Genomic DNA, 13,989 nt, shown 5'->3' with positions numbered 1-13,989 from the left:
GGGCACTAGGAAGAATGTTGAAGTTAGGACCAGCTATGAGGTCGCTAATTCTAGCTTACGCTAATGTTCAAAGCAATAGTTACTTCGAAGTAAGTCATCCTGTCATTAGCCAGTGTACACGGAGCACTTTCTGTGACCTTCCTTGAAATCTCAGATGTTTTACTACCTACATTCCATCCAAACAACATGGCCACTCTCCCCCCACGCTGGCCAATACACCTAAGATACAGGGAACTTCATATGCATCTGGTTAGAGAACGCAATACCTCATCCACTTGGAATACTGGGCCATCTGAAGTTAATTGTATATTAGTTACTATTTAATGGAGTGAAGATGCAATTTAAATGCAGAGCACACGACTGAGTGAACAGCAAGAAAACATTATTTCCGTTCCTACATATCGTACACTTCAATAAAATGCCTGACGTGGTAAGGAAAGGCATGAAACGTTTTGATTTCTTCAATTACTCATAATCCTCTGATCTCAGATAAATCTAAAATAGCAAAAGCCCACGGTCTATGATACCCTGAGCTTCTGTCCCCAGACAGGTGTTTACAAGGAACTGCCCTGTGATAATCACTATTGTGGAGACTGGGGGAGCCCAGGACTAGAGCTGCATTCCTAAATGCTTCTACAACTCTAGACTCCAGGAATGCATGCATGCGTTTACTCCTTGCTCTGCACCAGAGCAGTTCATTGACTGCTTGCTCTGCACCAGACTCTGTTCTGGGTTCTGGAAATATAGCAGTAAGTTATGTAACAGAAGGGACTCAGTAAATGACTACTTTAAAGTGGGACTCAGGCTCAGTGTCAGGTGAGACCTTGAACGGCCAAGGGGCCAAGACTTTGGGGCAAACCATCCCTCCTTCTCCAAAGGATGTCTATTTTCAACTGGAGGGTCCTTACCCCACGGAGGATGTGAAAGAGAATGTCAGGGAAGCGGAGAGTTGATCTCCAAGCCTGGGAGAGAGGCATCACTGAGACCACCCTGGGCTGGGGGACCGGCTACACCCACACCTGACTCCTGCCTGAGAAATCCAAGGACAAAGAGGAGGGGACAGAACTGCACTGGCTGAGGCACGGTGCCTGTCCTTCGAGCCCTAAGTGTGTGTGTGTGTGAGTGTGTGTACACGTGCACATGGTGTTAGGCGTGGGGGGAGAGGCTATGCACCAGTAGGTGGAGAGACACCCTGTGGTTCTCTCAGGTGAGTCTGCACATTCCCACCCACTCCTGAGAAACGAGTGCAGACAGGAACTTCAAAGGCCTGAGTGTGTCTGACCCCCAGGTCCCCATGCAGAGCTGCACAGCTGCCCCCACCCAGGCTCATCACCATGTGCGTGGAAGCCACATCGGTACCATACTGGACCACGTGGCCTGGCCGCAGACCACCCCCACCAGAAACCCCAGACCGTGCATGAGACCTATGTGTTCACAAAGACCCTCTGGGGTATTCCTCCCTCTGTGTCTCCATAAAAGCAAATAAATGAGGTGATGAGGTCCCAGCCATGCCTCTTGGTGCTGAAACGCAGGGAGGAGGGATCACAGGACCCAAAGCTGCCCCCATTCAAACTGGAAAGGTGCCTGTGGGCTCCCTCTGAGCTGAGAGGGTGGTAGGGCAGTGTGCCATGATGCTGTCTGTGCTCTGACCTGGTGATGCTTTGGTGACTCAGGATGTTTCTTTATACACAGGAGCTGCTCTCCGCCTCTGACCTCACCTTTCACCTGTGAGTTTCCTGACCATGTCAGTCCCTGGGCTCCAGGCACAGACAATGGGCCACTGTCACGCATACTGACAAAGTGGCAAGTCCCAACCCTGTAGAGACGACCAGGCAGAGCAGGGCTGGGGAGTCTGGGAAGAAGGCAAAGCCAGGCATCATCACGTAGTATGAAGGGAAACCCCAGCAACCTGGTTTCCAGATAAAACAAGGAGACACCCTGACAAGAAAGCTATCTATCTATAATCTGAGGATACAGAGGTACTCACTTTCAAAGCGCCTTATTCTAAACGTGTACAAAACCTTCTTTCTTTGAAACATGAGCTCCCAGCCCTGAAATAGGAATCGCCTATATGTTAGCATCTTGGTTCTGAGGCCAGAAGCTACTCTGTTGAAATATCTTTGTTTATGTTGACCTCTAGGAATGAAGCTGGGGTGGGTGGGGTCCCATAAACAACATATTTTTGGTCTGATAAGGATTTGTATAAACTCACATTTCTCTAGCCCTTCTTAACTTTGTGTATTAGGGATTTGAGGGACTTAGAAGAGCTATTTATTTTAGATTCCTCCTAAGGCAGGAAACTCAACTTAGCATCTGCCGTGATAACCCTTTGGATGAATGAAAATACGCATGCTCAGTTCAACAGTTGGGGGAGGATGGGAAAAACCAGTCATTATCTGCTGCTCTGTTTACACAAAGTCTTCATTCCTTTTCCTGAAGAGTCGCCAGCACGAGGCGGCAGCATGGAGCGAGGGCCATTCCCAGGCCAAGGTGCAGGCTGGGCCAGACCCAGCTGCCCTGCTCCTCCCATAAACATATGGCCATCACTCTCAGCTAAGGCATGGGACACTCCTTATTTCTTAGGATGGCATTGTTTTTGTTTTTTTGTTTGTTTGTTTGTTGTTTTTTCTTTTTGCCATTTCTTGGGCCTCTCCCTCAGCATATGGAGGTTCCCAGGCTAGGGGTCTAATAGGAGCTATAGCTGCCGGCCTACACCACAGCCACAGCAACACGAGATCCGAGCCGCATCTGCAACCTACACCACAGCTCACGGCAACGCCAGATCCTTAACCCACTGAGCAAGGCCAGGGATCGAACCTGCAACCTCATGGTTCCTAGTCGGATTCGTTAACCATTGTGCCACAATGGGAACTCCTTGGAAAATGATTTATTAACGTACTTTGGTGCGGTTTAATTATTATCCTTATGGAAGAACTTCAAATGCATAAATTTACAAACTACGCCAGGCTTCCTCATCAGAGCCTCAGAAAACAGAGCCACTATCTCTTTCTACGCCTTCGAGGTCTTGTACAGCAATGAGAAACGGCTCTCGAGTTTTGCGGTAACACACCCGAGAAACAAAAACTCAAACACTTGACGTGACAGGTCTCAGCTAAGGCATGAGGGACCCACGACTGCCCCCCTCCTCCCCAGGTGTCCTGCTTTAGGGGTCACAGACCGAAGCCCTTCCTCTGCCTCCTCTCCACGACCATACATCTTCTCCCCAGCAGACAGAACATGCAAATCTGGGCCACTGGCCTCACCCCATGTGCTTCATTTTCATGACAACACACTGACTTCCTCTTAACTAGGGAAACCCTTCCAGATCTGCAAACCTACAAACCCAAGCCCGCCAGGGAACCTGTATGGGGAAAATGCTGGGTACATGACAAAAATCGGTCACCATCAAGTTCCACACAGCCCTACTGCCGAGACGTTGACCCCCACCCCCACACCTGTGTCTCTCTCACCCCACCGGATAAAGATGCCCCCCAGGGCATCCCAGATGGCAGTGTGGTTCAGAGGAGCACAAGTCTCTTACCTTGCATGGTGGCTTTAGTTGGTTCTGAGAACAGAGGGATGAGCAGGAGGTAGATGAGGTAGACGAAGGAGAGCCCATTGTACCGGAACGCACAGGCTGGGAGGGAGAGAGAAGGTGAGAGGGTTAGCAACGGTGACCTCGGGCCATCGGAGTGCCACATAGCATCCCCCCCATCACTCGCCATCCCCGCACCACAAGGCTTTCCCATCACGTGGTGTCTTCCCCATCCCTCCACATCCCCTTCATCACGCAGCATCACACATCACCCAGTGTCCCCCCATCATGTGCCACTGTTGCCAGAGCAGACCGTCAATTAGGAAGTCAAGACGAGGCATCCCTGGTGTGCCATCAACACGCTGAGCATAAGAAACAGGGAACAAAGATGCGTGCCCTGCTCTTATCATTAAGCAAGAAGGCAGTACTAGCACACTTAGATGAAGGCAGGTGCGGAAAAAGTCACAAATTAAGCTGGGCAAGTTAACTGCTACAGAAATGTGGGGTGACGGCATGGGGGTTTAAGACATTCAGGCTCAAAGGCTATGGATGGAAAAAGAGAAAGGAAAGAAAAGAGAAGAAAGATATTTGCCAAATGCTCTCTCTATGGCCGGGCTTGACACCATTATCTCAGGAATTCTGAGGTCGCCTTTGTTGCTTGAAGCTGCTAAATGTTTGGGTAGTTTGTATGCAGCAATAGAAAACTAATACCCAAACTTAAAAAAAAATTTTAAAAATCAAGCCACTTCTAAAATTCCACCTTCCTTTATTTTTGTCTGAAATTACCCAGTGTGATTGATGACAGTGGCCTAATTGCTGAATTCTCTGCTTTACATGTGAAGTTGCCACCTCGAGCTTCCAGGGACTCTGAATGCCATATCTAAGAGAGTTACCCGGCTAGGGCAAAATATGCCTTTAAACTTGTCAAAAAGGCACATTCGAGCTAGAATAGCCACTGAAGGCAAACAGCAATGCTCCTTTATGCAGTGAGGCTGTCTTTGTCGAGGACTTGGGGTCTCCAGAGCACACCCACTGTTCTTCATGAAGATTTTTCTTTTTTTTCTTTTTTTTTTGTCTTTCTACCTTTTATAGGGCCACTCCTGCAGCATATAGAGGTTCCCAGGCTAGGGGTCGAATCGGAGCTACAGCTGCCGGCCTTTACCACAGCCACAGCAACGCAGTCTGCAACCTACACCACAGCTCACGGCAACACCGGATCCTCAACTGAGGACTGAGCAAGGCCAGGGATCGAACCCACAACCTCATGGTTCCTAGTCGGATTCATTAACCACTGCACCACGATGGGAACTCCAGTGAAGACTTTTCAGATTCTGGCACCCACACCTCTCACCAGTGTCCAGGCACCTGGGCCCTGTCCTCTGCCTCAAGGATTTTACTGTTAATGGTATAATTTCAGGTCAGTGTTCAAAGGAGAAAGACAATTTGCTTTAGCTAAGAATGCACTATCTTTTCCACTATTCCTACCTGGTTTTAACCATCTAAAATCACACGGATGTTTCCCTCAAAGGATGACACCAGAAATGTTCCAAACAAAAGACCTTGCCGAGCCCACAGGGCTCAGAATGAGAAACTTCGAGATGACAAATTATCAGGTAAAGGACATTATACACATGAGCACTGCCATTTGAATTGTAAACAATGGCACTGGTCTCATTAACAAATTTCATTTTCTAAAGGTCAAAATTGATACACAGCTTAAGAACAACCCTCCAAGTAGGAGAAATGATAGATGTGATTTTTGACTACTTAAGAGTTTAATCAACATAGAAAGGGGAAAAACCTCTTGCACATGTGACCTGTTAAGGATGGCTGCCTAACATTTATAAAAATACTTGTGTTGCAGGACATGTGTGCTCGTTCCCACGTATGACATCATCACAAAGGGGTTTGTGAACATTTAAACGTTCACAAGAGTCGAAGGTAATAATCTTCGGTTGTTATTAAAGATAAGTGCCGTTAGAACTAAGTTTTTAGCATAATAGTTCCTCTCCTTCCTCCCCACTGTTTAGCAAGGCTAAGGCAGCCCCTCACCTCGAATGGCCTGCTTTAAATGTTTAGGACCTCTATCTCAACTAAGTATACTCTAAATGCTCTTTGTGGCCTCAAGATGCTTTGTTTATTTTAACAGTGGCCAGAGCAGTAGATATACATGACTCAGAATAAGCAACTTCAGTACCCAGAGACAACAGAGCGCCGTCCGAATGGACTTCTAGAATTGTTTGGTGTGTTTATACTTTTACTATTTTCCTGCTCTACTCTGAAGCAATTGATGGCCTTTCAAAGGCTATCTTCTCAAAACTGTGGTGATTTTAGAAAAAAAACAGTAACGACAAGAGAAACAGCTGCAGAGCACACACAATGCAGCAGGGCAAGAACTCAACAATTGCAGAGTTTTTCCTAAGGAAGGAAAACTAGCAAAGAAATGAGACACAGGAAAAGGCTGCCAAGTCACCTTATTTTTGTCTCTTTGTGGAGAAGTCCTCCCATGACATACTCCTGTGTTTCACATCCTGTTAAACTTGTAAATGTCTCAAGTTGGGATGCTTTAGGACAGCGAGCCCTAAGACAGGATCACTGTCTTCCTGCATCCTGTATCTCTGACCTTCACATCCCCTGGAGGTCTGATCCCAAGGGCCTCCCTCAGAAAGCTGCAAAAATTCATTCTTGCAGAAAGCATCCCCTTACTGTAGTTCAGAGACCCAGACATCTGCCCACACAATCATTCTTACCACAAAGCGCCTGCTCTATGCTCATGAGGGGTTCATGGGTGTGACACAGGCTAACAGAAACAGTCTCCAAATACAAAGACACCACACTCTCCCAGAGAGAGACAGTCCCTATATGTTAACACCCTGTGTTTATCCAGAGAGAAGTGAGCCTTACCTTTGTGCCAGGGAGCTCGTCAGTAAAACACTGAACTCATCAGTTATATGTTTCTCAGACTTCAAGAAACAGAAATCTCTCATCACATAAATAAAACAGTAATTACATAGTGGAGGTGTTAGCGACGCTGCAGAGGTGAGCATTTGGCAATATATAAATGTATCAAACCCATATATAAACTCATATAATGTTAGATGTCAATTACATCTCTGTGAAGCTGGGAGAAAAGAAATATATTGGACATTGATTTCCTTATGGAAGTTGGTTAAAGGAATGTAATTTTAGAGTAAAGCCTCAAGGGAAACAAGACTTTTACAGGGAAAACAACTCAGAATCAAACTGCATTAGCCGAAAATCAGAACCACTACTCAGTTGACTAAAATCTGTAAGCCAGTCTCATGAAAAAGAAGATGAAAGCATCTTATTTGTAAAGGATAAAAGGCTTTCATCTGAGTTTTCTACTTTTATTCAAAATAGCCTGGGGTACAATCTGTAAAATATGAGTTGAACCAGATCATCACTAAAATCATAGCCATGTGAGTTTAAAAACTTGTTGCCTTTTTAATTATTTTGAACAGGTAGGGTTCTCTTTTCTATTTTAATGAATTTAATATATATTTGATTGAATATTATTAACAGTATTCAAAGTTTAACCAAGTTTTCTAAACTCATCTTGTTGACTATACAGTTTGCAGAAAAAAAATTTAAAGAAAGAATAGAGTGCTAATTCTTTCCTCCTTTAAAACCATCTTTTAATATGTTATTCCCCACTTTACAAGTTTACCCATAGAAAGCTGTCATATTTAAAATGCAAATCCTATGCTCAAATTTGACCAGGTGACCTGATCCAGAGAGCAACAGCACAGATTCTCTCATGATTGCAATGAGGAAATGAAAACTTTTGCACAAATGCATTCTTCTTTAAGCTGTCTGAACACATATTAGAAATTAGATCTGGAGTTCCCGTCGTGGCTCAGTGGTTAACAAATCTGACTACGAACCATGAGGTTTCGGGTTTGATCCCTGGCCTTGCTCAGTGGGTTAAGGATCCGGCGTTGCCATGAGCTGTGGTGTAGGAGGCAGATGCGGCTCAGATCCCGTGTTGCTGTGGCTCTGGCGTAGACCGGCGGCTACAGCTCCGATTCGACCCCTAGCCTGGGAACCCCCATATGCCGTGGGAGCAGCACTAGAAAAGGCAAAAAGACAAGAAAGAAAAGAAATTAGATCTATTTCATTCTGAGTGTGCAGAGCCCTGCATTTTCCACAGCTCCTAAGCTTCTTCAAAATAAAACCTGACTCTTACTACTGTGATGAATAAGAAATTAGGATGGACTCCTGCATGCAGAGAAAAATAAGCATTAAAATTGTTTCTTCACCCGCCAATCATAGTAGCTTATTTTCTCTCTCAAAGAGGAAAGTTAGCGTTTGTGGACTGGGACACAGAGTTACACAGATCTGTGTCACGGTATTTACTGATTTCCTGTCACTCACCAGCCTTCGTATACACATTTATTCTCATGCCAGGAAGGCACCTTTTAACTTAGTCTCAACTCATTTTTATGTAAGTCAACAAATTATAACTGGATCACTATACCTCTCTACTAGTCTGTTACAAGCAGAATACAGATTCATCTTTTAGTTTGTTTATTAACTGCAATTTATCCTTAATCTATAAAGACCATTAATCTTTAAGAATTTAAAACTTATTTTCCTCCAAAAATTTTTAAAGTTAGAGAGCTTATTATCACTCAGGTTTAACTTTATACTCTTTTGAATTCCACTGTTTGATTCTTAATTAACTCTGCCTTTACTAACTCTATATTTTATTTTTTAATTTTTAATTTTTACATAATGTTTAAAGGTTACCTACCATTCAGAGGTATTACAAAATATTGGCTATATTCCCTGTGTGGTACAATTCATCCACGAGCCTGTATGACACCCAACAGTTTGTACCTCCCACTCCTCAACCCCTATATAAAAATATCTTATTTTTTAATCAACACTACTTTGTTGTAATTTTCCCCAAAGTTAGCTTATCTTTCTAATATATACAAATTCTACTACTGTCTTAAAAATCCACTGCAATTGGATTTTTACATCACTGGGCCTCTCAAAAACCTGCAAAGAGCTTAGGACCCTAATAATAAAGCAACGTTCCTTTATTGGAACTTTGTAAAGTGCTGCTTACTTAGATTTTTAATGCCAAGCCTGATTCACAAGTTTACCGTCCATAAGCTGCACCAAGATTTCAAATTTGGAAAGTGATCTCTCCATTTATGTCGCTATCGGTACGTCTAAACTATGTGGATGAATCATTGAACCTGACGGCCTCACAGACCTAATATTAGGGAGTTCTCGCCATTCAACTGAAATAAATTGGTTTTGGCTTACTGGACTGTGTTTCAAGTGGAGAATAAATGCTAATTTCATTTTAAAAACAAGAGAAATCAGCTGCAAAGCCGTTCTGTCCCCTGATGTTCAAGTGCCTCCACGTGCAGGTCCCTGAGCAGTTTGAGATGCAAGGGCTGGAGAAGCTCGATATGCAGGCTTCATGCAAGTGGCGTGGCTTTTTAATAACAGGATTAACTTGCTGCCTACCACCGTTTCCTTCTTTCAAGAATGCAGTGAAATGAGATTTTTTTTTTTTCCTGTAGGCTTTCACTGTAGGCTTCAGAATATTCTATATTATTCTTGGCAGCATCTGCCCTGGACTGGTGTGTGCATTAGCTTGAAAAGAAGTCAGTTCAGCTACCGACGAGGAGGTCCTATTTCTTGTATCCTCGGCACACGATGCTGCCCAACACAGTATCTTAACAACGAATATGGCTGAAAAGTGATGAAAAATGACTGTTTTATGTGGATAAAGTTCTTCGGACATCCTGCTTGCTGCTTCCTGGGAACACCCCCTTCCCTGACATGTACAGAACCATTACTACTGCCTTCAAACAATTCTGGTGCCAGAGAAGTAGACACCCCTTTTATGGCATGAATTCAGCCCTCGACTGAGTCTGGGGTCTATGCTTTTGATACTGCAGTAATGAGGAACAGCCTCTGTCCACAGTGTGAAATCCCTGCTCCCAGAACAAGGTCCAAAATCGAGATGAATTGGACTTAACGCCTCAAAATCTGCTTCTCCACCAGGTCTCCTGCTGGAGCCTAACTCAGACTCAGAGCCTTTGATGTGCATTTAGTCCTTTCCTCATCACTGTGAATGCAAATCACCCTCAAAGTCCATGTAACTGGGTATAGAGGGGAATGCCACACACTCCCTGCAGGGGACAATCTATAGGGACTTTCAGGAATCCACCCCCCCACCCCAGCCGCATCCCATGCCTGGCTGCTGCCTCCTGCTCTCTCTCAATTCCCTTCTCTCAATACACACCACATCTTCCTGCCTTGTAAAATTAAGGTAGTTTTAAGATCACTGGTGGGATACTCTACTTGAAGAATTAATTATTCCAGGAATGTGACAATAGGGGTTTTCATCAGTTCACAGCCTTGATCTGAGAGAGTGTGATTTCTGGTCAATATATAAAGAAGTCTTGAATCTCCTAAATTTCCAGGCAGAAATGACGTGTCTCTTTTCCTGACCCATCACCACACCCTGGATTTACTAGGTGACCCATAACGTGTCAGAACTGTCCCCAAAGTCCCCAAAGTGAGCCTGTTTTGGCATCCTGGTCTATCTCTAAAAAGCAGACATGACATGACTCATGAGTCCACTGGAGGCTAAGCTGGATGGGCCATATCCAAGTTCTGTAGTCACCTCCACAAATGCCATCACTGGGTCACCTCCACAAATGCCATTGCTAGGTTACTCTGTCAATTTTCACAGGGACCAGGAGGCTGCAGGACCCTTCCACTCCTGTCCTGTCCCCCGGAACACCTCAGATAACAACGCGCCTCCTGAGACAAACACCTCTTCTACCCAAACCCCCATCAGCCATTCCCCAGAGGCGTGTCACCATGCCCCAGGCCACCTCAGAACAGACTCCCTCCATACATCACTCTATTTGCAGTATCTATTCCCATTTCTAAACATAGCAAGCATTCAGTAAGCATTTACTGAAAGAGTAAATAAATCTCTGCCTCTTTCTTTGCCGACCTGCAATGCCCTCTGCCCCAAAGTGCATCCCGGATCCCAGATCCCGAAGTATCCCTGAGCAAAAGACTCACTCATCGTCTGTCTCCTCCCAGAGAATGCCCTTGTCACCTGATAAAACATAATCTTCCCTGAATAAAAAGCACATGTGTCTAGCAATAAGAGAATAATTTAGTAAGGACTGCCACACCAGGAACTCTGTGCAATAGTCACCAAGAATGGTTGCTACTCATGGGGGTGGACATTGAAAGATTTTCACCAAACAACCAGCCAAAACCTAGGTTACAAAACTGTATGCAATATGACAGGTTTATGAGGTATTTATGATATCCCCATTTTCAGGAAACTAAGGGTCACAAAGGATATGTAACTTGTGCAAGGTAAAGTTGAAGCTGGGAGATAACCCCAGTCAGGATGGCTCTTAACCCCTCACTCCACCAGCCCTCTTTGGCACAAAGAAAACATCTGTAAGAGTATATCAGACTGTCAACCTCTGGGAAGAGGGACTGACAGAAGAAGGACAGTAGCTTTTTATCAAATAATGTTAAATTTTCTCATAAAATGTATATATTTCATATTTTAAAATAAAATCAGGGAGTTCCCATCATGGCTCAGTGGTTAACAAACCTGACTAGTATCCATGAGGATGCAGGTTTGATCCCTGGCCTCCATCAGTGGGTTAAGGATCCGGCATTGTCATGAGCTGTGGTGTAGGTCACAGACGCAGCTCTGATCCCATGTTGCTGTGGCTGTGGTGTAGGCCGGCAGCTGTAGCTCCAATTCGACCCCTAGCCTGGGAAGCTCCATATGTCACAGGTGCAGCCCTAAAATGATAAAGACAAAAAAAAAAATCTAATCTAAGAAAAAGTAATCTCTTCCATTTCTCAATACTCCTCACATTTTGCCCCATCACTCTTATGACTTGGCTCCATGTGACCTTATAAACATGTCACCTTCTTGATTGGACCATAAGCCCTTTAAGAGCAAGGCTGTGCCTTTTCTGCATCTTCAGGAACCCATCAGAGTATCAGAGGACCTCTGACATCACAAACACACATGCTGCTGCGAATGAATAAAGGAATGAAAGGCTAGACTTCCACTGCCCTTAGAGATGGAGAGATGTAAGTAAAGCTGTCATATCCGACTAGCAGTGTAAATGTTCAATAGTTTTCACTAAACACACTACTCTGCACTGTTCAATCTGGCTCACATAAAGACACGGCTACAACAACAGTATTCAAAAGAGATGGGAGGAAAGCATCTGCTGGAAAAAGAATATGTGGGTAATAATTTTCACTTCAGCATCCAGGAAGAGGCAAGAAACAAGAGAGTTTCTCAAATCATGAACCTTTTCTGCCACAATGAAATTATGCTCCAGGGACCCGCTCTGGGAAGAAAAAGATATCTGAAATTAAACTTCAGGTTTTAACCTTTTTTTTTTCCTTACAAATGGATACAATGCAAATTTTAAATCACCCCAAGAGGCTCTAGGAAGCTTTGGTCAGATTTCCAGGGGTGGAAATATGTTTATTAAACTTATATATGATAGGAAGAAAATGTGTATCTTTAGCAAACATTGAACCTCATAGCCTGACTCCTACTTGATGGCAACTAGGAGGAAATCAAAATGTGAGTCCCAATAGAGTTGCGTTGGACAAATCCACCAACACCCCAATCCTCAACTTCCCATTAGAGAAAAGGAATTATGTCAGGTGTGATTTAATGTTACTAGAAGCTGGTTCAATCAAAGTGCTTAAATAACACATGGGATGAGTTACAAGGATTTTGCAGACTCCTGAGCCATCATGGGGCCACTTCTCTGCTGGCAGAACACAGCTCCCAGCTGGGACAGCACTACCGGGCATGACTGAGGGGCACAACTAGATGCCTACTTGGGGCTGGAGGTAAAAGGCTCAGAGCAAAAGGTTCCCAGTTGACCCCTTTAAATCAAACATGCCCTCAGGACCTCCACCTTTGTTTTTCTTGTGTTTTTCCTTCAGTTAAAAACACGAAGGACTTTAAAACTCTCAAAACCAAACTGAAATGATCTGCGGTAAATCACACCATGGCCAACAATCAAGTAACATCCCCCATCCCATCAGTAAGAACTAAAACCTCACATGAACAAGGTAACCAGGAGCCACAGGACAGGAAATTGAGATTACACGTACTGGTCAGCTATGGGAATGGACACCCATCTGAAATGGTTCTGCATTCCCAAGTTGACCAGCCCTTTCTTGGCACAAATGAATCCTGAAGAGCAAATGATCCTTTTTTTCTTCTCAGAAAAAGAACTAAAATTGATTGTTGTTGTGTTTTCTCAGCTCTCATCTGGAACCTGTTAATTTTCAAAGCAGATTGTCCAGAAATACAACATGGAAAGGAAAGGAAAGCAAACTTCAGTCTTCTTCGTACTTGTTTTCTATAGAAATACACCTGGAACCCCAAAGTCCCCACCTTCAGACTCCTTCTGCCTCCTCCCACTGACTCGCGTCCACAACACGCACACCCTTGAGAATCTGACAAACCACCTCATAACCATGGGCCTCATCACACCAAGAGCTCCAGTCACCTGCATGCTTTCCCTGGCACACCCCTGGCACTGCCTCCTTTCCTTTGGATGGGCTGTCCAGCTTTCTGGAAAGCCCCTCCTCTCCCTCCCCCTTCAAAGGCATCTGGCAAAACCCAGCTTCAAGCCCACTGCTGACCAAGCTCCTCCACCTCAGCCTTTCACAGGACCACCTGACTCAGGAGGGTCCCAGGACACTCACTTTTTGTTTTCAAAACTGTTTATCAGTCATAAACTATGAGCCGGCACCACTACCTTGATAAATTATAAATGACTCTCCTGCCCTCCTTCTCCCTGAGTCCCCTCCCTGCTCTCTGTTAAAGCTACAATTTCCTAGACATTAACCAGAGGCTAAATATGGAACAGCAGCTAAACTATGAAAACATAGAAAAACATTTTTTAAAGGGTGCGTGCATTGTAATGCTTACTGGCCCCCCCAAAAGCCTGCTTTGGGAAGGAAGGAAGGAGGGAAGGGGGAAGGTGGGAAGGAAGGGAGGGAGGAAGAGAGGGAGGGAGGAAGGAAAGAAGGAAAGAAGGTAGAAAGGAAGGAAGGGAGGGGGAAGGAAGGTGGGAAGGGGGGGAGAGAAGGAAGGGAGGGAGGAAGGAGGGAGGGGGGAGGGAAGGAAGGGGCACCTCCCACTGTGAACTCCTGAATGGTGAGTGCAGCGCTCTGAAGTCTGTGAACCAATCCAGGACAGAGAGCCTAAATCACCCCCCTTCCTTCATCCCCAGCACTTAGGACCGTGTCCCAGTAGAGAGGGAGAGATGGATAAATTATGCTGTGTTGAACTGGATTGACGTGAAATGCAAGGAAATAATATCGTGATATACACAGGTTTTTGAAAATTGATAATATGTCAGTAGTGGGAGATACTA

The 13,989-nt window shown here is 44.7% G+C and overlaps 1 protein-coding gene across 1 annotated transcript in view; it reads right to left on the bottom strand.

Moving 5' to 3' along the window:
* The window catches only part of PIEZO2 (piezo type mechanosensitive ion channel component 2), a 301,579-nt gene that overhangs the window by 238,048 nt on the left and 49,542 nt on the right, over nucleotides 1-13,989 (bottom strand). Inside the window, 1 exon segment of the mRNA XM_021096049.1 lies at nucleotides 3,542-3,637. Coding sequence (XP_020951708.1) covers nucleotides 3,542-3,637 — 96 coding nt within the window.

This window comes from Sus scrofa, chromosome 6 (assembly GCF_000003025.6).
Source record: "Sus scrofa isolate TJ Tabasco breed Duroc chromosome 6, Sscrofa11.1, whole genome shotgun sequence".
In the NCBI taxonomy this organism is placed as follows: Eukaryota; Metazoa; Chordata; class Mammalia; order Artiodactyla; family Suidae; genus Sus; species Sus scrofa.
Note: the sequence above shows the minus strand (reverse complement) of the source record. Positions and strands in the feature narration are given on the sequence as shown.